The sequence below is a fragment of the Chanodichthys erythropterus genome, chromosome 1, assembly GCF_024489055.1.
Source record: "Chanodichthys erythropterus isolate Z2021 chromosome 1, ASM2448905v1, whole genome shotgun sequence".
Classification (NCBI taxonomy): Eukaryota; Metazoa; Chordata; class Actinopteri; order Cypriniformes; family Xenocyprididae; genus Chanodichthys; species Chanodichthys erythropterus.
In genome coordinates this window covers 10321863-10345201 of record NC_090221.1, presented here as the reverse complement: position 1 = coordinate 10345201, position 23339 = coordinate 10321863, and the positions used below count along the sequence as shown (strand labels likewise).

Below are 23339 nucleotides of genomic sequence, written 5' to 3'. Positions count from 1 at the left end.
TCCAACATATTTTGCGCTCATTTTAAGCCAGCCATATAGTCATTTTTAAACAATAGTTGAGTTAAATAAAACTACCCAGCACATTGGGCAAACATTTAACCCAACTGCTGGGTCAAAACAACCCAATCACTGGGTTTGTCCATATTTAACCCAACTTGGGTTGTTTTTAACCCAGCATTTTTAGCTTAATATGATAAAAAAAAAATGTTACAAAGATGTCCAACATCTAAACTAGCCTCACACTTCCTATTTCAATTCGCCCCCACAACAGCTGTTGTTTTTATTGAAGAACATACAGTTCTTGAAACTGCTGGAATCAGGAAATTAATCACAATTCATTATTTTAATCACTCATATGTTCTGTTAAAAAAAAAGCTGTATCGTCATTACAAGAAACCAGAGGAAAAATCAAAGCCCTGCGAATATTGCCCAATGAAGGACCTCGAAGTGACAAAGGTTGAGAAGCACTTCTCTGAAACATCATTTCAAAATATGCGCTCATGTTTGTTTACGCGTTATTCGCCATCCTCTCTTTGTGCGTAACAAGACGCACAGTTAAACACGAAAAAAGACCGCTGGCTAATTCTACCATACAGTAAGTGCTTAGCTGTGAAGGCGAGAAGAAAGTCCACACATGGTGTTGCTCTGGAGTGGAATACGGTTATCGGGGTCCCTCACTCACTCTCGCGCGCGCGTCCGCGGCTCTCAGAGGAAGTGCTGCTTGTGCTGAAAGAACGGCTGGGAGCGCAACACACAAGGACGCAGCGCGAGAGAGGACAGCACGAGCAAAGAGGTTCACCTGTAATCCACGCTGCTCACTCGCCGATGTGCGAATAGCGTGAGAGCATCCAGAAGAGATATTCTACACCACGCGCATACCCATGCTTGGGATTTGGCTTTCTTTTTCTTCGCTAATGCAAAAGGAAATATGCAGCGAAGCCTCACACTGCTCTGCACCAGTTTTCTGGGATTGTGCTTCGGTTCCAGTTTCCCAAGTAATATCAACATAGGTGAGTGGATTATAAAAGTGAAGTGTAGAATGGTGCGTTATGAATAAAAAATGGAAAAAGACTTATAAATACGGTCTTAGTCATTTTACTTATTTTACCAGAAAACTGCATTGTTTTAACGGATTGTGGGATTTATATTTCCCCACAGGAGGATTGTTCCCAACCGAATCACACGAATATGAAGTGTTTCGGTTTGCGCTCTCGCAACACCAGGAAATCCCTAAACTGGTACCTCAAGTGGATATGGTCAAAATGGGGAATAGCTTCTCCATGACATATGCTTGTGAGTACAACCCGTTTTACACTGTAGAGAAAATGTGTGTAGTGAATATCAACGCACTGCAGCTGCTGTCCATGTCTATCTGTTGCTTTGATGGCAGAATGATAAAATGAAGAAGTCTGGATGTGAAAGTTTTGTTTCCCTGTTGCGCATACCACGCGGAGATAAAAATCGATCTTATTTGTATTAAACTCTAATATATCTGGCCTGGCAAATGTGGCGTTTTGAATGTATTGGTGATATACGGTTCCCTTTCGATACTTCACTCGTACTGCGTATGGGGAAAGGTCTCCCTTTTTCCCCGCTGCTGAAGCCTTTTTCAATAACGCAGTGTAACTGCACCGTCATTGGTTCACTCATAGACAAGTTGTTGAACCAATGGCGGCGCGGCATAGCTGCGCGGCCTATGGCGACAAAGCGCGCGAATATTCCCGCCGAAATGGGCGGGGTATAGGGCTATATAAGCAGGCGTTTCGCCATAGGATTTCAGTGTTTTCTCCTTCAGCGACGACATCTACTTCTCTTCGCTGATCTCCGCCTGAAGCCGAAGAAGCTCGCCGCCTTCTGCTCTCGCCGCCGTCTGAAGAGGCTCCCGCAGCGGACTCGCCTGGACTCGCCGGTGGAAGAAAGCGCCGGCGCCCTCGCGGACTGCAGCTTCTAGCGCCGTCGCCGAGCCGCCGCCTCCCGCTTCCCGCTTCCGGCCGCTTCCTGTGCGTCCCCTGCCGCCATCCGGCGCGCCGCCTGAGAGCTTCATCCGCGGCTTAAACGCCGCTCTAAAAGAGCGATTTCCAGCGGTTTTCACCGCTTTAAGAGCTTCCGCGGCCCTCGCCGCTCTAAAAGAGCCACCCAATTGCCGTTTTCACGGCAGCGGCGTCTCACGATGCCCCGCCACTCATGTGGTACTTGCAGGGCCCCCTGCACGACGACGATGGACACAGCGAGTGTGTCGCTTGCCTGGGCAAGCCCCACGCAGACGGCGCGCTCGCTGGAGACTCATGCCCGCACTGCGAGTGTATGAGTCTCGCTTCCCTGCGCTCGCGGGTCGCCTTCTTCACTGAGGGCGATCTCGCCGCTCGCGCCCTCCCGTCTCCTTCCTCCCGCGGTCCGGCGAGGAAAAGACAGCGGGGTAGAGCGACTCAGCGCCAGGAGTTGAGCGAGCTCACGCCGGCCCAGCCCCCGCGTGCCTCGCCCTCTCCTCCCAGGGAACTCTCTCCAGTTCTGTTCTCTCGCCCTGAGCAGCGTCCCTCCGCAGAAGCGAGTGACCTCGTCTCATTCGGGGGAACAGACGACGAACAAGACGACTCCATGTCTCTTGCGGCTTCCGAAGCGGAAGGATGGGCTGGCGAGCCGGAAGACCCCGCTCCACCGCCTCCCTTGGAACCCATCGAGCATGGCCAGGGCATGGATGCCGAGCTCTTCCGCATCCTGTCTAGAGCCGTTGAAGAGCTGGACCTCGAGTGGGCCCCTCCAGAGGAGCCGTCTCGCAGCCGCCTGGACGAATGGTTTCTGCCAGGCCGCCGCCAAGCACCTCGCCAGCGTTCAGCGCCCTTCTTTCCTGAGGTCCACGAAGAGCTGACGAAGTCGTGGCGCGCTCCTTACTCTGCCCGCCTCCACACTACGCACCGCTCCGCCCTCACCGCCGTCGACGGCGCCGAGGAGAAGGGATACGAGCGCTTGCCACCCCTAGATGAAGCGGTGGCTGCTCACCTCTGTCCTCCCGCGGCTGTGGGTTGGAAGACGAAGAGGGCCCTTCCTTCCAAGCCCTGTCGGACCACCTCTACTCTGGCTGGACGGGCTTACACCTCGGCGGGCCAAGCTGCCTCTGCGCTCCACACCATGGCCATATTTCAAGCATTCCAGGCCAAACTCCTCCGCTCTCTGGATGAGTCTGGAATCGACGCGCCAGCCTTCAAAGATCTCCGCAGCGCCACGGATCTTGCCCTGCGAGCTACGAAGGCTACGGCCCAGGCCATCGGTCGTTCCATGGCCAGCCTGGTCGTGTTGGAGCGCCACCTGTGGCTCAACCTAACGGAGATCAAAGACCTAGACAAGACGGCCTTCTTAGACGCCCCGGTCTCGCCTTCTGGTCTCTTCGGGCCTGCAGTGGATGGCTTCACTGAGCGCTTTACTGCCGCGCAGAAATCGTCTCAGGCTATGAGGCATTTCTTGCCTAAGCGCTCCAGCTCCGCTTCTGCGTCTAGCCGCCCCAGGACTGCGCCGGCTCAGCAGAACAAACCAGCCCCACCTGCAACACAGGCAGCGCCGCCCCAGGAGCATCGCCAGCGCTCGCGCCCTGCGAAGCGCCCTCCCTTCCCGAGGCGCCAGGGACCCCGGCCCAGGATTGTGCTGGACCCGGTGCCTCCGAAGTCGTCCTGATTCGTCGGACAGGAAGAGGATGGGGGACCGTCCCGTTACGACCGGACCACCCCAAAAGCTCCCACGGGTAATTTCCCCTCCGCCTCGTTTATTTCCGGGCGTGGGAAACATACTCCAAGTGACAGCTGGGCCCACACCTGTTGCGCCCACTCCAAACGCCGTTTTCACGGCGGACAAATTTTTACCTCATCACAAAAAGAGCAAATTTCCTCTTCCACCCCTCGCGGTGTACGACCCTCTCAACGGCGGTCTGTCACCCAACATTATTCAACCCCTAGCCACTCGGGCCGAGGCCTGGCAGGCCATCCCCGATGTGTCAGAATGGGTCATGGGGATCGTAAACCAGGGCTACTCGCTCCAGTTTGCACGACGGCCCCCCCGCTTCGCCGGGGTGCTTCAAACATCGGTCAATCCGGACGACGCTCATGTCCTCCGGGCCGAAGTCATGTCGTTGCTGGAAAAAGGAGCTGTGGAAATGGTTCCTCCGTCAGAGAGCGAGACAGGCTTTTACAGCCGCTACTTTCTGGTCCCCAAAAAGGATGGCGGTCTCAGACCCATCCTAGACCTCAGGCTTTTGAATCACTCCCTCACGAGACGGAAGTTCAAAATGCTGACGCTGAAGCAGATCCTCGCGCACATTTGCCCCGAGGACTGGTTCTGCTCGCTGGACCTGAAGGATGCGTATTTTCACATCCAGATAGCCCCCCGTCACAGACGATTCTTGAGATTCGCATACGAAGGGGTGGCATACCAATATACGGTCCTGCCCTTCGGGCTGTCTCTGGCTCCCCGCACTTTCACCAAGTGCATGGACGCGGCGCTTTCCCCTCTGAGACAGATGGGAATCCGGGTTCTGAATTATCTCGACGACTGGCTCATCTTAGCCCGTTCACGAGACGAGCTGGAACGCCACAGATCCGTGCTCCTCAGCCATCTACAATGCCTGGGTCTCAGGGTCAACTTAGCCAAGAGCTCGCTATGCCCCACTCAACGAATCTCGTTTCTGGGAGCAGTTTTCGACTCGGTCCGTATGACGGCAGTAGTCTCGCCAGAGCGCGCCCTGGCAATTCAGCAGCTCACGGCATCTGTCACGAACAAAGCCTATCTCCCTCTGAAGTTTTTCCAGAGGCTGCTAGGGCTGATGGCTTCCGCCTCCCCGGTGCTGCAGCTAGGCCTTCTTCGGATGCGGCCTCTTCAGTACTGGTTGAAGTTCCGGGTTCCTCCCAGCGCATGGCGGCACGGCCGCCTATGTCTCAAAGGTCAATCGGGCCTGTCTTCTAGCCCTGAAACCTTGGATGGATCCAGTATGGTTCCAACGCGGAGTCCCCTTGCAGGCTGTCTCACGGAGGACGGTGCTCTCAACAGACGCCTCCAACTTGGGCTGGGGCGCTGTGTGCGAGGGCAGACCGGCCTTCGGCTCGTGGAGCCACGAGGAAAGCCATTTACACATCAACTGTCTAGAGATGCTAGCAGTGATGAAAGCCCTTCAGTTCTTTCAGGCTTACTTGACGGGACGTCATGTTCTAGTTCGGTCAGACAGTATGACGGTGGTGTCATACCTGAACCACCAAGGCGGTCTTTCGTCCAGCCGCTTATGCGCTCTGGCGAAACGTCTGCTGGAATGGGCTCTTCCGAGGCTTCAGTCGCTCAGAGCGACTCATGTTCCTGGCAGGAACAATCTGGGTGCGGACATGTTGTCACGGAGCAACATCCCCTCCGACGAGTGGATGCTCTACCCCCAAGTGGTCCTCACGATCTGGGAGTTCTTCGGGAAGGCAGAGGTAGACCTCTTCGCCTCAGAAGACAACTCTCATTGCCCAACATTTTTCTCGAAGGAAGTAGATGCTCTGGCCCACACATGGCCCAGCACGCTCCCTTTATGCTTTCCCTCCGATCGCACTGATCCCCCAGGTCATCAGGCGTATCAGAGAAGACCAGCACAGAGTCCTTCTGGTGGCCCCGCTCTGGAGGAACCAGGTTTGGTCCTCAGAGCTATTCAGGCTCTCTCTAAGAGCCCCGTGGCCGATTCCCCTGAGACGGGACCTCCTCTCTCAGGCAAACAGAACAATCTGGCACCCACAGCCGCAGCTCTGGGCTCTGCACCTCTGGTCCCTCGATGGGAGCCGACTAGCCTCCCCGAGGACGTCCTAAATACCATTTCTCAGGCTAGAGCCCCATCTACGAGGCGCCTCTACGACCAGAAGTGGTCAGTCTTTGTTGATTGGTGTTCAACACGCAACATAGACCCTGTGGAGAGTGACGTATCTTCCATACTGTCTTTCCTCCAAGAACGCTTGGAAATGGGGCGCTCCCCTTCCACGCTTAAGGTTTACGTAGCAGCCATTGCAGCGTGCCACGCTCCTATTGCTGGCCAATCGGTGGGACGAAACGGGCTCGTGATCCGTTTTTGAGAGGTGCTAGGCGTTTGAATCCTCCTCGCCCTCTCACTATTCCCTCCTGGGACCTCTCGTTGGTCCTCAGGGCCTTGAAAGGAGCCCCATTTGAACCAATGGGTTCAGCCGACCTCAGGCCCCTAACGCTAAAAACCGCTCTGCTACTAGCACTAGCATCGGTAAAGCGTGTTGGCGATTTGCAGGCCCTCTCCGTGAACCCTGCGTGCCTCGAATTCGGGCCTGGTGACTCTAAGGTCGTTCTGAAACCTAGGCATGGCTACGTCCCTAAAGTGCTCTCAACTCCGTTTAGAGCTCAGGTCATCTCGCTCTCTGCTCTTCCTCCCTCGGCGGACGAACCAGAGCTGCAGCTACTCTGCCCAGTCAGGGCATTGAGGACCTACATAGACCGATCACAGTCTTTCAGACAGTCAGATCAGCTCTTTGTTTGTTTTGGCGGCCGCACCAAAGGGTCTCCGGTCTCGAAACAACGCATTTCCCGTTGGATAGTGGATGCTATTAACCTGTGCTACTCCTCACTGGGCACTAATTGCCCCATAGGAGTCAGGGCCCACTCCACTAGAGGAATGGCTTCCTCGTGGGCTTGGTCCAACGGAGTTTCCATCCAAGACATCTGTGAGGCGGCCGGCTGGTCTTCGCCGTCCACCTTTGTCAGGTTCTATCACCTCGATGTCCCGACCTTACAAGCTCGGGTCCTGTCGGTGTGATTAGCGGCTTCCAACAGGTCCCGCTTCACGCCACCATAGGAAGTATCTTCCTTCAGTGTAACCATGGGTTCGGTTAGGCTTTGCCTCCGCTTGTCCTTTTTGCCCCCCTCTGGGTGGCCAAATGCAAGCTATATCGTTCCCAGCCGTGGCACGGCGTGGTTGAATTCGTTCCCCATACGCAGTACGAGTGAAGTATCGAAAGGGGAACGTGCTCGGTTACTAACGTAACCTCGGTTCCCTGAGATACGGAACGAGTACTGCGTCACTTGCCGTGCCACGAGGCTGCGGCTCAGGGTCGTCGCTTCAGTCGATTGACACTGAAATCCTATGGCGAAACGCCTGCTTATATAGCCCTATACCCCGCCCATTTCGGCGGGAATATTCGCGCGCTTTGTCGCCATAGGCCGCGCAGCTATGCCGCGCCGCCATTGGTTCAACAACTTGTCTATGAGTGAACCAATGACGGTGCAGTTACACTGCGTTATTGAAAAAGGCTTCAGCAGCGGGGAAAAAGGGAGACCTTTCCCCATACGCAGTACTCGTTCCGTATCTCAGGGAACCGAGGTTACGTTAGTAACCGAGTACGTTCACAAGTGCAGAAGTGCATAGTCCAGACACAAAAATGCGTGTTACGCCGAATGCGCGTTACGCCTGGAATATGTCGCTAGGAAATAAACCATTTATCATATTAAACACAGTTTTTGCACGTCATTTTTGTTGTTGTTGTTGTTTATTTCGTTTCATTACTGTACGTGCAATTAATCTCAATTATGCGTCATGATGGATGCGCGTGCTTCGTTGCTGATACATCATGAAACCGTTCTGTTAAGCTTATAATGCTGATCATAATGAATTAATAGCAAAATATCTTGAGGATTGTCGGTCAGTTATGTTGGGTCACAGGTCATTCTTGTGATTTAGCTCGTGTTTCTAGTCTTAAAGCACACAAGTGTGGCAGCTTCCTTTCTACAGAGCACAGGATCAAAGCACTGTTAATACAAGCGTTAATAGCAATGAATTGATCAATCAGTGACTTCCAAGCTCTTTAGGCTCACGTAGATGTCTAACAGCAGCAATAGAAGAGAAGATATACTGGGGATGTGAAATGTCTATTTTTTTTATCTCTGTCAATGATTCCCAATCAGGGATACTTGGGAAGATTTTGATTTTGGCTTTGTTAAAGGTTTAAAACAAAAATGATGACTTTCATTTATAAATAAATTAATTAATTGTTAGCTTTCTTTGAGAATGTTTTTCACATGTGCACATAGAAATGCTTAAAAAGACTGAGTTGTATCAGATGTTGAAGGTACTGATGATATTGATCATATTTGGTTTGAAAGAGAATCAATGTAATAATAGCCACTTAAATTTACGATAATGCTGAGTGATATATCCAGTTTAACACAACACATGTCATGTTTATTGAGCCTTACTCATTGAGGAATTTTATGACAAAAAAGGTTGGGAATCACTACTCTATATCAGTCTTTCTCTGTTTCTTTTCTCATGAAAGCATTGGGAATATATAGATAGAGAATAGAGTTTTTAAAAAAATATGACGCAAACTGGACACTTGAATATGAAAATTCGTGAGCAGATATCTTTCAGCTCTATAGCATGTTTTAAATATTCTTTGTTCTGTAATACTACTGAGAGCACATCAAAGAAATGCACATTAAATCTAAGCATTCGTCTCTCCCGGGCTACCAGTATTTCTTTTCATGATGTGAATTTTGAGCTATGCATAGACCCTCTCGCCTCATCCTCTTTTAATGCATTCAGTGTGTGTCAGGACAGACCAATAATCCATCAGCACCTCATGCCTTCTCTCTGGTCTTGAGGAAAACCAATAAGATGAAATGAAAACTATTGCGTAATGGCCTTATTAACAGATATTAGGATGCAGATCCAAACACTAATGTGAGGGTCCCCAACCAGTGTAATTAAACTCCATCCACTGATTCTGTCAGAGCTGGAGGTGTGCGGTGGGATTTGTAATGGAGTGAAGAAACAAATCAGTCCCTCTATGAATTTCATGGGGTTCTCTCAGGTGGAAAATTCAACATGCTCATTAGTCAATGATGTTCTTGCACCTTTTTTCCTCAAGATAAGACGTTTGTTATTCACTGACCCATTATGAAGCTCAGTCATATTTAAATGCTGCAGCAGTTTGTCTCGGATAATCGAAGGTCTCTTGTATCGGTCTGCGCTCGCGTCCTGATCTGTTGCGTGGTGAATGGGCAGCCCTCGCGCAATGAGCTGTGAGAAGAATGCTGTGAAGGCCCCGACTCTGTGTAATGCTGAATGGCCTCTTGTGCCATGAACTGAATGTGTGTCCGGAGACGCCTGAGGAAAGTAACCCTCAGCTGCTCCCCCTCTGTGTGGGCTCAATCCTTAGAGCAAACCATCCCCGTCAGCACCTGCCGGGGTAAACCAGAGGGGGGTGAGTACACAGAATTGTTCTGGGGCGAAGGCTGATTTAATAAGAAGTGGTGTGGCACCTAGGAAAGCACAGTTTTACTGATAATTGGAAAGTGTAATGAGAGCACACCTAAACCTCATGTTCTCTTTGGAGTCTCAGAGACCTCAAGGTGATTTTAATAGCTAATTTTAAATATATATATTCCTAACATTGATTTTTTAGTTTAATACTTCATGATTTTTACCAGTCTTTAAAGAAATGACTATAAACAATGATAATACAGTCTTTCTCCATTTAAAGGTGCAAGTGATTTCTGGTAGATGCTGTGGATATTTGAAATTACCATAACAAACACACCCCCTCCAAAAGGATCACAGCCCTATCTTGATCCCCAACCCCCCCCCCAACACATACACAAGCACACACATCCAATTTGTGTTACTGTGATAATTCAGGTAGAATGTCTTAATGTTATTTAGCTCCTCTAATCATTCAATGGCAAAGTCATCCCTTCCATCCCAAAAAACAATCATCATGAGCAGCTCCCATAACACAATAGTTCAAGTAACTAATATATTACAAATGTGACAAGATTAAGGGGTTATAGGGATCACTAAAAGGGGAACCAATAGAAAAATCAACGTTATTCATGTATCCAGAAGAAATAAAGCAACCTCAGCGTCCGTTTTCCCACTCCTTAAAGGGTTAGTTCACCCAAAATGAAAATTCTGTCATTAATTACTCACCCTCATGTCGTTCCACACCTGTAAGACCTTCGGAACACAAATTAAGATTTTTTTTGATGAAATCCGAGAGGTATATGACATCCATTGACAGCAATTTAAAAGAATGATACAGAAGAGAATATATAGTTGAATTAAGTCGTTATTTTGTTTTGTTTTTGCGCACAAAAAGTATTCTCATCACTTCATAAACATAAGGTTGAACCACTGCAGTCACGTTGACTGTTTTAACAGTCTTTATTACCTTTCTGGACCTTGAAAGTGGTGGTTAAATTGCTGCTTATGGACGAGTCATATACCTCTTGGATTTCATCAAAAATATCTTAAATGTTCTGAAGATGAACAAAGGTCTTACAGGTGTGGAACGACATGAGGGTGAGTAATTAATGACAGAATTTTTTTGGGGGTGAACTAACCTTTTAAGGTCTCTCCAGCGCTGGAAAGCTTCTCCGATATTAATGCGGCTCCTACCTCTTGCCTGATTGTAACCCTTCTTTTTAAAGGTGCCCTAGAATTAAAAATTGAATTTACCTTGGCATAGTTGAATAACAAGAGTTCAGTACATGGAAAAAACATACATTGAGTTTCAAACTCCATTGTTTCCTCCTTCTTATATAAATCTCATTTGTTTAAAAGACCTCAGAAGAACAGGCGAATCTCAACATAACACCGTAACAGTCGGGGTGTACGCCCCCAATATTTGCATATGCCAGCCCATGTTCCCAACATTACGAAAGGCATTACACAAGGGCAGCCAGTATTAACGTCTGGATCTGTGCACATGCAGCCGGATCATCAGACTAGGTAAGCAAGCAATAACAACAGCGAAAAATGGCAGATGGAGCAATAATAACTGACATGATCCATGATATCATGATATTTTTAGTGATATTTGTAAATTGTCTTTCTAAATGTTTCGTTAGCATTTTGCTAATGTAGGCTAGCTACTGTTGGTTAAAGTTACCATCGTTTATTACTGTATTCATGGAGACAAGAGTCGTCGCAATTTTAATTTTTAAACACTTGCAGTCTGTATAATTCATAAGCACAACTTCATTCTTTATTAATCTCTCCAACAGTGTGTAATGTTAGCCACGGTACTATCAAACTCATTCAGAATCAAATGTAAACATCCAAATAGATATTATACTAACATGACCCGAAGCATGCATGCAGCATACATGACGAACATCTTGTAAAGATCCATTTGAGGGTTATATTAGCTGTGTGAACTTTGTAAATGCACTGTATTATAGTTGAGAGCTCAGGGGGGGCAGGGAGCACGTGATTTAAAGGGGCCGCAGCCTGAATCAGTGCATAGTTAATGATGCCCAAAATAGGCAGTTAAAAAAAAAACTGAATTTAAAAAAAATCTATGGGGTATTTTGAGCTGAAACTTCACAGAGACATTCAGGAGACAACTTAGACTTATATTACATCTTGTAAAAAACATTCGATGGCACCTTTAAGGTTGTATTACCATGGCCTTTTTCTCTTTTGTATTTTCTCTGCCATCTCTCTCTTTCTATAGTCATTCTGCTAATGTCTGTCTTGTGCACTGATCTCTCTCTCCTCCCCTATCATGAGTGGACACGCCCCTTACTGCTGATTGGCTACAAGCCTGTTTTGGTGCTCAGTCCGATCCACTTTTCAACAGAGTTTTTCAAAAATCATTTACCGCCCCTTTAATGTGTTACTAATGTTGATATAAAACATGAATGAATAAAAACAGCGGGAGAAAGTCACATTTTTTACCTACTGGGATTTGATTGCATAAAGGAAACATATTAATATAATTTGAAGTATGAAATTAGTTTAGCTATTTTTAACCTAAATAATTGTGGTTTCCGGAGAGCATCAAAATCAAGAGTGTCAAGACTATATTTTGTGATTTTAAATTAGGAACATTGTGTGTGCTATTATTGTTCATTATTATATGAAATACAGCATCAGTTGAGTATAATATCAATGTTGATTTCCCAAAGCCACGTTTGATTTAATTGCTGCATGTTTTCATGTGTTGGATGGTCTCTGATAACTCTTATTGCATTAAGCTGGAGTAAATTTACATATCCTGTATATCTAGAGAGATATTATAAATCAGATTGCCTCATGGTAAACAAGTAATTAAAATAGATGATTCATAAATTGATAAAGAGGACTACCAGACAGTGTTATTTTCATACACTCCCCCACTTTCCAGTAATAGACACGTTTTGGCTTTCAATTTCAGAAGAATATGCCTGTATAAAGGTGGAATGCAATTTATTCAGTGACCCCCAACTGTCTCGCTGACATTTGAAGTCCTCACAGTTAATGATGGATTCCTTTATTTGATCCGTGAGAAGAATTAGAGCTGATCAATAGCAAGAACCCATGCAAAGGCTCCACAATCAATATGAGATGCTCACCGATTTCTGCATGCAAAGACTCAAGAGCCCACTTAAAGATCTATGGGAGAGTGTGCTTTCATAGGTCTACCTCCAAGAAAGAAAGCCTCCAGGCCAGAAGAATATTAGCACGCTTCAGGACAAAGAACTGAATCAAGTGTATTTACTGTTGCTATAATTTGATCTGCACTGAGCAAAGTCTCATAATATAATGCTCTAAATGAAACATCTGTTTTTTGGGTTTTTTTTTTTACTGCTCTGCTACTGTTGAAGAGTAGTACGTGCGTGCATGTTTTCTTTTATTAGGTGTTTCACAGTATGTAGTTTACACCTTCGCATCTGATGTGATTGCTCTTGGGAGACGGCTGTAAACATGCATCACAGTATCTCAGAAAGCAGCAGCGGTTTCTGTCATAAGCCTGAAATGTCTTTCAGCGCTTCGCACTGAGAAGAAAATAATAACCCTCTGCAGCAAGTCTTTCTGCATGTCGTACAGTCACAGAGAAATATGTGCAGGCAGCACGGCAGTGAACCGCTAGGATTGTGAGTGTTGGGAGAGTTGGCTCCGGGGTATTGTGTTATTGTGTAACATGAGACCAAAGGGGGGCAGGGATTGCCCTCAGCCACCGCAGGATCTCCAAATCCTGATCAGAACAGCAGGAGAACAGAATCATCTGGATGGGATTCCCTAAAGCAAGATATTCCTCCAGTGCCAAGAGGTTCAGTCTTTAAATTCCTTCCCAATATAGGTCCGAACAATCAGAGTTTCAAAACCACAAAATAATAACATTATAAATTCTGATTGGATGAGCCACGCTGCACACCTGGGACCGCACATCAGTCGAATTCTGTATTGCAGGTTGTGCTGTTGCTTAGTAACCATAAACAACCTACAGTTAGTTGCTAAATCACTCCCATTATAATCAATGTACTGTCTGTGTTACAGATCCCTTGTTCTCCTAGACTCCATTTCCCAAGACCCTCCTGTTCTCCACACCTGCACTCACTTCCCTCGTCATCTCCCCATCATCACGGATCACCTGCACCTGGACTCTATTGTTAGCACTCCCTTTATATGACACTCACTCCCTTCACTCCTGGTCCGTTCTGACTGTTGTGTTACCGTGTATGTTTGGTGTTCCTGCCCAGTATCTATTAAAGAAGTATCTATATTGTGGAAATCCGTATCTGCCTCATCTCTCTACACCAGCAACCGTAACAGAAGAACGGACCTAAAACTTTGGATTTCCACAGAATGGAGACTTTCACCAGCTCCCTGGCTCCTGCTCCTCCAAGGCCTCTCTCCCATCTGGCAACTGGCGATCGGCTCATCGGGCTTCTTCAGGTGGGTCGTTCGCTGGAAAGGTATGTGGAGGAGTTCGTTGAGCTTGCTTTCTTGTCTGACTGGCCTGAAGCATGTTTAATCTCCCTGTTTCTGGATGGACTGGACGACAACACTATCCGTTTTGATGAACCTGTTTTTCGTTTCTCCTTAAGCGAAACAATCAATTTTATTTTGTGGTTAAATGGCTCCAAATTCTTCGTGGATGAGGTTCAGGATAAGTGTATGTCTCCAGTCCATCCAGAAACACGGCTGGCCGGGCCAGTCAGTCAACCTCCGTCTTCCTCCGCATACCCCTCCAGCGAACTCCCTACCTGCCCCACACGGAACCCACACTCCTCCACTGGGCCCAGTAAGCGGAGGAGGAGGAAGAAAGCGGCCCCAAGGTCTCCAGAGCCCGCTCCAGTATCTCCAGAGCCCGCTCCAGTATCTCCAGAGCCCGCTCCAGTGTCTCCAAAGCCCGCTCCAGTGTCTCCAGAGCCCGCTCCAGTGTCTCCAGAGCCCGCTCCAGTGTCTCCAGAGCCCGCTCCAGTGTCTCCAGAGCCCGCTCCAGTGTCTCCAGAGCCCGCTCCAGTGTCTCCAGAGCCCGCTCCAGTGTCTCCAGAGCCCGCTCCAGTATCTCCAGAGCCCGCTCCAGTATCTCCAGAGCCCGCTCCAGTATCTCCAGAGCCCGCTCCAGTATCTCCAGAGCCCGCTCCAGTATCTCCAGAGCCCGCTCCAGTATCTCCAGAGCCCGCTCCAGTATCTCCAGAGCCCGCTCCAGTATCTCCAGAGCCAGCTCCAGTATCTCCAGAGCCAGCTCCAGTCCCCACAGAGCCAGCTCCAGTGCCTGTGGGGATTTTAATTGTATTTGAGGGGATGAAATGGCCCTCAACCCCAGTCTCCGCCGAGCCAAGTTCTCCAGCCTCCGCCGCCGAGCCAAGTTCTCCAGCCTCCGCCGCCGAGCCAAGTTCTCCAGCCTCCGCCGCCGAGCCAAGTTCTCCAGCCTCCGCCGCCGAGCCAAGTTCTCCAGCCTCCGCCGCCGAGCCAAGTTCTCCAGCCTCCGCCGCCGAGCCAAGTTCTCCAGCCTCCGCCGCCGAGCCAAGTTCTCCAGCCTCCGCCGCCGAGCCAAGTTCTCCAGCCTCCGCCGCCGAGCCAAGTTCTCCAGCCTCCGCCGCCGAGCAAAGTTCTCCAGTCTCCGCCGCCGAGCAAAGGTCTCCAGTCTCCGCCGCCGAGCAAAGGTCTCCAGTCTCCGCCGCCGAGCAAAGTTCTCCAGTCTCCGCCGCCGAGCAAAGTTCTCCAGTCTCCGCCGCCGAGCAAAGTTCTCCAGTCTCCGCCGCCTACGAGCCCTCAGCTCCAGCCGCCGCCGCCGAGCCAGCCGCTCCAGCCGCCGCCGCCGAGCCAGCCGCTCCAGCCGCCGCCGCCGAGCCAGCCGCTCCAGCCGCCGCCGCCGAACCAACTGCTCCTATGAACTGTGTTTTTGAACTCTCCAGCCCAAAGACTGTTTCCCCTCCCTGCCTCCCTCTCCCGCCTCCGTCCATATGTCTCAGCACTGTACCTCCACCTCAAGCCCCTTCGCCCAGATCTCCACCTCGGACCTCTGGGCGATTACCTACACCCTGGCTCCAACCTCCCTCGTCTCCACCATGGCCCATCAGTCCACTAGTCTCACCAGTCTCCATCCTGCCCCCGTTCACACCTTGTTCCTTCGTCAGCCTGCCCTCACTTCTGGACTGCACTCCTCCGTCTCTGCTCCGTCCCTCCGTCCCTCAGTTCCAGTTGGCCTCCTCACTCTCCCCGGTGTTCACTTTGTTGTATGTCGTCTGCCTTCTACTGCGGCTTTCTGGAGCCCCGGCTGCGCTTCGGTCGGCGGAGCCGTGGATTCCGCCATCTCCCGCCGGTCCTTCAGCGCCGCCTGGGCTCGACGGCTTCAAGGCTTCGGCTCCTGACCCTCCATGGCCGCCTTCGGCTCCTGACCCTCCATGGCCGCCTTCGGCCCCTGACCCTCCATGGCTGCCCACGGCTCCTGACCCTCCATGGCTGCCCACGGCTCCTGACCCGCCATGGCTGCCCACGGCTCCTGACCCGCCATGGCTGCCCACGGCTCCTGACCCGCCATGGCTGCCCACGGCTCCTGACCCGCCATGGCTGCCCACGGCTCCTGACCCGCCATGGTTTTTGAGCCTGCCCTGGAGACCTCCACTCCAGTCTACTCCTCCCCCTGCTCCGGTTTGAGGTCTCCAGGGCGCCCACCCCCCTCCCGGTTGTTACATCTACGGCGCGAGGACGCGCCTACCGGGAGGGGGAGGTACTGTTACAGATCCCTTGTTCTCCTAGACTCCATTTCCCAAGACCCTCCTGTTCTCCACACCTGCACTCACTTCCCTCGTCATCTCCCCATCATCACGGATCACCTGCACCTGGACTCTATTGTTAGCACTCCCTTTATATGACACTCACTCCCTTCACTCCTGGTCCGTTCTGACTGTTGTGTTACCGTGTATGTTTGGTGTTCCTGCCCAGTATCTATTAAAGAAGTATCTATATTGTGGAAATCCGTATCTGCCTCATCTCTCTACACCAGCAACCGTAACAGTCTGCACATGTACGGCAGAATTTCTAGCAGTTGACATATTTCTACTGTGGCACTGGAAGTGTGTAAATGCACCTTGTCAGCTTCCGTGTTGCATATGCTGTATACATCTCAATGGTTTATAATTATACAATCATTCGAAAATGTGGGATTTATTAAAGAAATTAATACTTTTATTCACCAAAGGTGAATTAAATTGATAAAAAGTGATTCCAAAGACATTTACATTGTTGCAAAAGATTTCTATTTCAAATAAATGTTTTTCTTTCGAACTTTTAATTCATCAAAAGATCCTAAAAAAATTTATCATGGTTTAAATGAAAATTATTAAGCAGCACAACTGATTTCAACATTGATAATAATATGAATTCATCAAAACGGAATATTTCTGAAGAATCATGTGAATCAACTGAATTTTCAGCAGCCATTACTCCAATTGCCATCACAATTATTTATAATTGTAATAATATTTCACAATACTACTGTTTTTTCTATATATTTGTTTTATCAAATAAATGCAGGTGTGGTGAGCATAAGAGACTTTTTCCGAAAACATTGCACTTTTTTTCTTTATCAACCTCAAACTTTTGAACAGTTATTAACAGTTATTAATTAAAACAGACTGACTTGTGGTTCAGATTAAACCAGTGGACCTCTTGTTAATTGTAACCTTTGGCTTTGACCTTTACATTTTGGGCATTCGCAACTATAATAGGGAGGTGATTAAGTCCCTGAATTTGTATGGTGGCTTTTTATCTCTGATTTACTATGGCTGTTGTTTTTTTTTTTGTTTGTTTTTTTTTTGTAAGAGCTGTGAAAAAGGATCCAGTGAGGGATGTACTTCTCCTCAATGAGGAAAAGAGAGGAGCTGTCATGTTCAGTCTGAGACGAACAGAGACTTTCTTGTCTTGCATAGTCCTTTACATTAATGAGAGACACAGAGAGAAGCACGTCTGCTCTCATCTGTCTTCTCCTCCTCAAAAACATGACAACTGTTACCTTGCTATTTTTTATATAAAAGTAGAACAAAGAATGTAAAGGTGGTAAAACACTAAGGGAGTCTTTTGATTTTCGAGCTGCAAATGACAAATAAAAGAATGAGTGTAACCAACTGAAGTATAAACTCACTTGCCTTGACATTGCTATCTAGTGCAAGGAACTCCACTGTCCCCATACCATCATATAGTGCCATTTTAAATAGTGGAAGCAGTCCAATTATGCTTCATTAGGAGGATGCCCCATATAGCTTGAGCATTCTGTCTTAATGAGGACACATGCGTCTGTCTTGGCTGACATCACCATAGAGAATTTGAGAAGGGTTTTTTAATCCTAATTCCTGTAGGACTTGTGGAGACGTAATCAAGTACTGTATTATCCATGTTAGGAAAATGTTTTATAATAGGGAAGACTTGGCTCAGGTGTAGGGTTAAGAATCCAGAAATACTAAGAACATTAAAAGATTCATTGAACTTAATTAAACTGAAGAAAAATTGTCTATGCAATTAAAGCCTATTAAAAACAACAAAAAACACACATTTTTTTACGGCTGATGTGGTAAACAACACTCGCGAACAGGAAAATACTCATAGAAAAGTCTTTAATGTAGATCACTAGAGAGCCAAATATACATTAGACTAAATGTAAATGACACTGAACTGAGGAAACTAAGGGCTTAAATACACAGAATAATCAACAGAACTAAGAACAGGTGTGAAACTAATGCGTAACTATGGAAACTAACAATCACAACTCAGCCATTTATTTACATGACAATGGCGTTTTGGATGCCTGAATGCAAACTTTTGAAAAAGGGGTTTCCAAGTGCAAGGTTTTGGAAAAGGTCTCTGCGTAAACAACAAAAACGCAAATCTTTGAAAACATTGACGTCATACACATGCATATTACACCATCAGTCTATAGTGTTTCATCGCCATCTAATGGCCTACCAGCAGAATACAGTGTTTTTAGTCGTTTTCATGGAATCGTGTGAATGGGGATCGTTGTGACAATGGTGTCATCTGTAAGTGGAAAACTCAAAGGAAAAACTTCTCCATTTTAAGCATATCGTTGTCGTGTAAATGTACCCTTAAACATAAATGAACCAATAGAACTGAGGAAACTCTCACATATTTTTTTGAAAAAAATTATAGTCTTTTTGTGCAAACATTCATTTAGTTATGCACACTAGATGATAAAAATATTAAAACAGAACAGCAATGCACATTTTTACAATTTATGGCTTTTAACCAAACTTTGACTAATAAGAAATAAGAATTCTTGTCTAAGAAATAACCATATTTTAATTAAGTCGAAAATAAAATGAAATAAACTGAATGATTTTATAGTTAAATAACATTTTAAAATATATTAAAATACAAAACTTTTTAAGGGATTAAAATTGTAATATTTCACAATGATACTGTTTTTACTGTACTGTTGATCAATTAAAAATGCAGCCTTAGTGAGAATGAGACTAAAAAAATAAAAATCTTACCACCCTCAAACTTTTGAACTATAGTGTGTTTCTGTGTATATGATTAAATATTACTCATCTATGCAGTTTATTTCATATAGACAATTATTTGATTTTATTCACTAAAATCAATTCAACATGTCAGTCTGGATTTGGGTTTTCTTACAATGATATTGATTCATGTAGTTACAACACAAATGGATAAAGTAAGCTTGTGTTTTATACATTTCATGAGTTCACATATACATATAATTAAACAGAGTATGCGCATTGGCGTGCTGTCCAGGGAGAGGGCTCCGAGCTCGGCATTTTGGCCCGAACCTAGAGTACTCCCCCCAGATGTGGTAATAATAGATAGAACTAGAAGTGAGGAGATGGGGTGTTGGAGGGATGCCGATGAACTGTCAACTAACAGAGGTGAGTCTGCAGTATATATATACCTGATTAGCTGAAAGCTTTCCACTTGTGCTAATTAGGTTAATTATCTCCTCCCGAATTTTGTTAATAAAACACACTGATAAATTATGTAAGAACTGTTACATTTACTCATTCTAATCAATGTAATTTATCCAGCAAACCAAATGATTTTCATGACATTCGATTCTATTGATGCGTTTGCTTGAACATTTGCATTCTGCCACAGATGTGGACCCAATACTGCACTAAAACACTGCTATTCAGTGGTTTTGCTACTGAATTTATTTTAGTTGAATTGTGAGTTTACCATCTGAATTGAATGTGATGAGAGAGAAAGTCTGGATTCTAAGAAATAATATATAGACAGCATGTCCTTCTATTTCTATTGCTTCCTCGGAAGTACAAAAAGAATCCTTAATGGAATCTGACGATTCCAATACCTATTTTGTGTGTGTGTGTGTGTGTGTGTGTGTGTGTGTGTGTGTGTGTGTGTGTGTGTGTGTGTGTGTGTGTGTGTGTGTGTGTGTGTGTGTGTGTATGTGTTTGTGTGTGTGGGTGGGCATTTGTGAGTGTGTGTTTGGGTGGGGGGCATAAATTATAAATGGAGTAAATGGAGTTGACGGAGGTCTGGTTTTCTCACTTATTAGTTTAATTAGGCATTTAGGCGTTTAGTTCATTTGCACTGGTGAAACAAATTGTGGAAGAGAAAGAAAGACCAGCCCTGTCTCTGAATATCAGCTGACATGAGATTTTTCCTTGGCTACTTTGCTTAAGCACAAAAGCTAATATGTGTTACTGATGCCTGTCCGAGCCGAGGATGGCGTTTGTCCTTTCTGTGATGTCGAGGACACGTACTGAGCCCAGCAGCCACAGGCTCACAGCACTATTAGCACGCTTTGAAAGTGTGACCGTTTGGTTCATCCCCTGCACACCAAGACCCGGGTGTCAAGTTTTTTGGTCAGGCTGCCCTTACATTCTTCTGGCCTACTTAAATCTCTGATCCTTGACTTGAGATTAATATCCTTCCATGCGAGGGAAAGGGTTCTCAGCTGGGAATTTATTATTGTGCTTACATGTATCAAGGATTGTGTGTGAGAGAGAGCTTGTGGATGTATCCAAACATGCTAAAGAGCTGTAGAATGTGACATAAAAATATTGAAATAAAGTTTTATCAGTCAATACTGCTACTATTCAATAGTAGCTTGTTTCTGGAAAAAGCGGTGTTGCTATTTTTACAGTAGTTAGTTTCTCCACATCATGGCCTGATCAATATCCTTAGTTGTTTTAAATTGATTATATATATATATATATATATATATATATATATATATATATATATATATATATATATATATATATATATATATATATATATATATATATATATATATATATATATAGGGATCATGTGACACTGAAGACTGAAGTAATGTTTCTGAAAATTCAGCTTTGCTGTCACAGGAATAAATTAAAAGTAAAATATAAAAAAGCTATTTTAAATTGTAATAATATTTTACAGTATAACAGTTTTTACTGTAATTTGATCAAATAAATGTAGCCTTGGTGAGCATTAAGGACTTTAGCAAACATTAAAAATCTTAATGACCTCAACTTTTTTGAAAGGTAGTGTATATGTAATGTTGGTAAAATGGTTTTGTTTGACTTAAATTTGTCATGTGGGTTGGGTTGGAAGGGATAAAGAGCAGGTTAAATGTTTGTTTGTTTGTTTGTTTGTTTGTTTGTTTGTTTGTTTGTTTACTTCAGTTGTGAGAGTAATGCCATTCCCTTTGGTTTTAACTATAGCGTCCTGCACCCACTAGTAAAAATGTATCAAAAATATAAAAAATGTCTGAATAATTTTTGGTTTGGCTGTACATTCCTGTCAAATAATCATTGCCCTCTAATTTTAAGCTGTTACACTTATAAAGTTTGGGTTATGATTGGTTGGCTATGTGCTGTATGAGCACACAGTTGTGCCACTCAGAATGTCTGATGTTATATTGTGCCATATTATCAGAGGTAGATTTTATTCTCTTCCATATTTATCTGGCTCACACTTTCATGCTCAGGTTGTGCGAGTGACTCATTCTGAAGCAGTGAACTCTCATTTGGCCAGACCAGCGGTCTCTGCACCTGCAGGTTTCCACCCACCCAACACTGGATCGCTTTTGCTGCACTGAGAGCTATTTGTGGCCTTCAGTATGAAGGACTTAACTCTGTACATCATTATCATTAAGGGCAATCAAACAGTGAGAGGTATAGCTCGGTTATTGTTGCACTGTTTTAAACACGTCTAAATCTAAACAGAGACAATATATTCTGGACAGACGGCCTTTTATTCATAGACCTGTAAGGAGACGGTTGTTGGAAATCGTTCAGATGTGTTTGTGTAGCTTTTAAATAATGCTTTAGGGCCACAGCAGTAACTCTACATGTCAGCCACCAGGCAGGACAATTTAGTTGTTTCTATAAAGTAAAACAAACATCACATTGAAGCTTAAACTGTCAATATTATATTCTCTTTTATTGCAGCAAGCTTGATGGACAAAATGAAATGCAGTGCTCAGGCTATTTGTTGTGTTTGGGTAATAGAAAAAGGAACATTTTTCTGAGGTTGCTGCTGGCTTTCTCCAAATTGGTTTGTTCTCCTGTTGCAGGAGTGATAACAGCCGTTTCCGCCCTGAGAGGGCTTGTCGGCAGACAGGTTCAGGACATGACTACTGTTATCCACAGTAAAAAGTTTTCTCAGGATCCTTTTTTGCACATTCAGGGTAGAGTAGAAATTATTTATTTGTGGCACATTAACCCCTTCTTTCCAGCAACCTGTCACTCGCATCAGATCACAGGTTCAGCAATTAGCAAATGACAATGATCCAATCAAAATCAAGTACTGTTTTGCCCATATAATCTTTAGGGTATTAGGTTAGCTAATTTGGCACTGAGGAGGGGCTCGATGAAGCAAGGAACTTCACTTATTATCGTTTCACACCGATATGTCAAAATAGAGTAGAAAAGATGATCACAATTTTTGTTTAATGACAACTATAAAATATTATATTGTAAAAGAAAATATATTAATGGTATTAATGATATAAATGGATATTAATGTAAGTATAATTAATGATATAAAAATCTATAGTCAATGTTAACATTGCGCTTATAATAAAACACTTACAATGTTATAAGTGAAATATTATAATTAATAATAAAGTAATAAAAAATATTATTATTATTAAAATGAAAACATTTATGTGTATTACATAGTATATGCAAATGATGAGAAGCCCTCATCCTGGCTTATGTTGACATACCATGCATATACTGTATTTGTAAAGGTCGAATTCCTTGGAAATAACACATTATGTATAGCTGACCTGGAACTGTCCACTCAGGGCATAAATACAGCAGGATACAGGAGTGATTATTACTACACGTCCCCTTGAGCACTCACAGTAATATGCTCCACTGTGTAGTGTAATGACGTGTAACTCCGATCAATGAGTATGGACAGGTCTGTGTGTGTCTTAATGTGTGTGTGTCTGAGAGAGAGAGAATAAAGTCTTGTCTGTGTGTAATTACTCTGGTGATATTTGCAAACACTTGTGTGTAGCAAGAGTGAGATTGCTGAATTAGTTTGAGCGTGTGTGTATGTATTTTTTTTTATTTGAACAGTGAGGGCATGTAGCTTGTGTGTGTATGTTGGAGCATGCCAGAGGATATTGTGTGAGCATGTGTGTGTGTGTGTGTGTGTTTATACAGAGGACTGGAGGCCAAAGGAGCGAGCAGAACACCTCATTAAAGCAGTAGATGTGGATAGAAGAGGTGGAGCTCGCTATCCTTAAAAATTCAGTCCACTGCACAGTTATTCAAATAATCCATATACCGACATGTTATCAGACATCAACATACACCAAATAAAAGCACATGAAAGGGCAAACAGGCTCTAATAATCCACGGGTTTTCCGCTCACTATTGGAGGGATGGGGAAAAGAGAAAGAGTGAGTGAGTGAGTGAAACAGATTGAGAAGGAAATGGCTATTTAGTCTCCACAGTTCTCCTGAGGGAGTCTACCTGAAACTGCTCTCAGACTGCAGTTTAAAGCAGGTTTACTCCATAGTGCTGCCTGGCAAGAACCTCTCAGGCACTCTGTCATTTAAATAGACTGGCCTCACACATATTAAGTGGAACTGATG

The 23339-nt window shown here is 45.5% G+C and overlaps 1 protein-coding gene across 1 annotated transcript in view; it reads left to right on the top strand.

Annotated features, from left to right (window-relative positions):
- Window positions 1–959: 959 nt before the first annotated feature.
- The window catches only part of gria1a (glutamate receptor, ionotropic, AMPA 1a), a 101173-nt gene continuing 78793 nt past the window's right edge, over window positions 960–23339 (top strand). Inside the window, exons 1-2 of the mRNA XM_067387587.1 lie at window positions 960–1010; window positions 1159–1293. Coding sequence (XP_067243688.1) covers window positions 1254–1293 — 40 coding nt within the window. The 5' untranslated portion in view covers window positions 960–1010; window positions 1159–1253. The remainder of the gene's footprint in view (window positions 1011–1158; window positions 1294–23339) is intronic.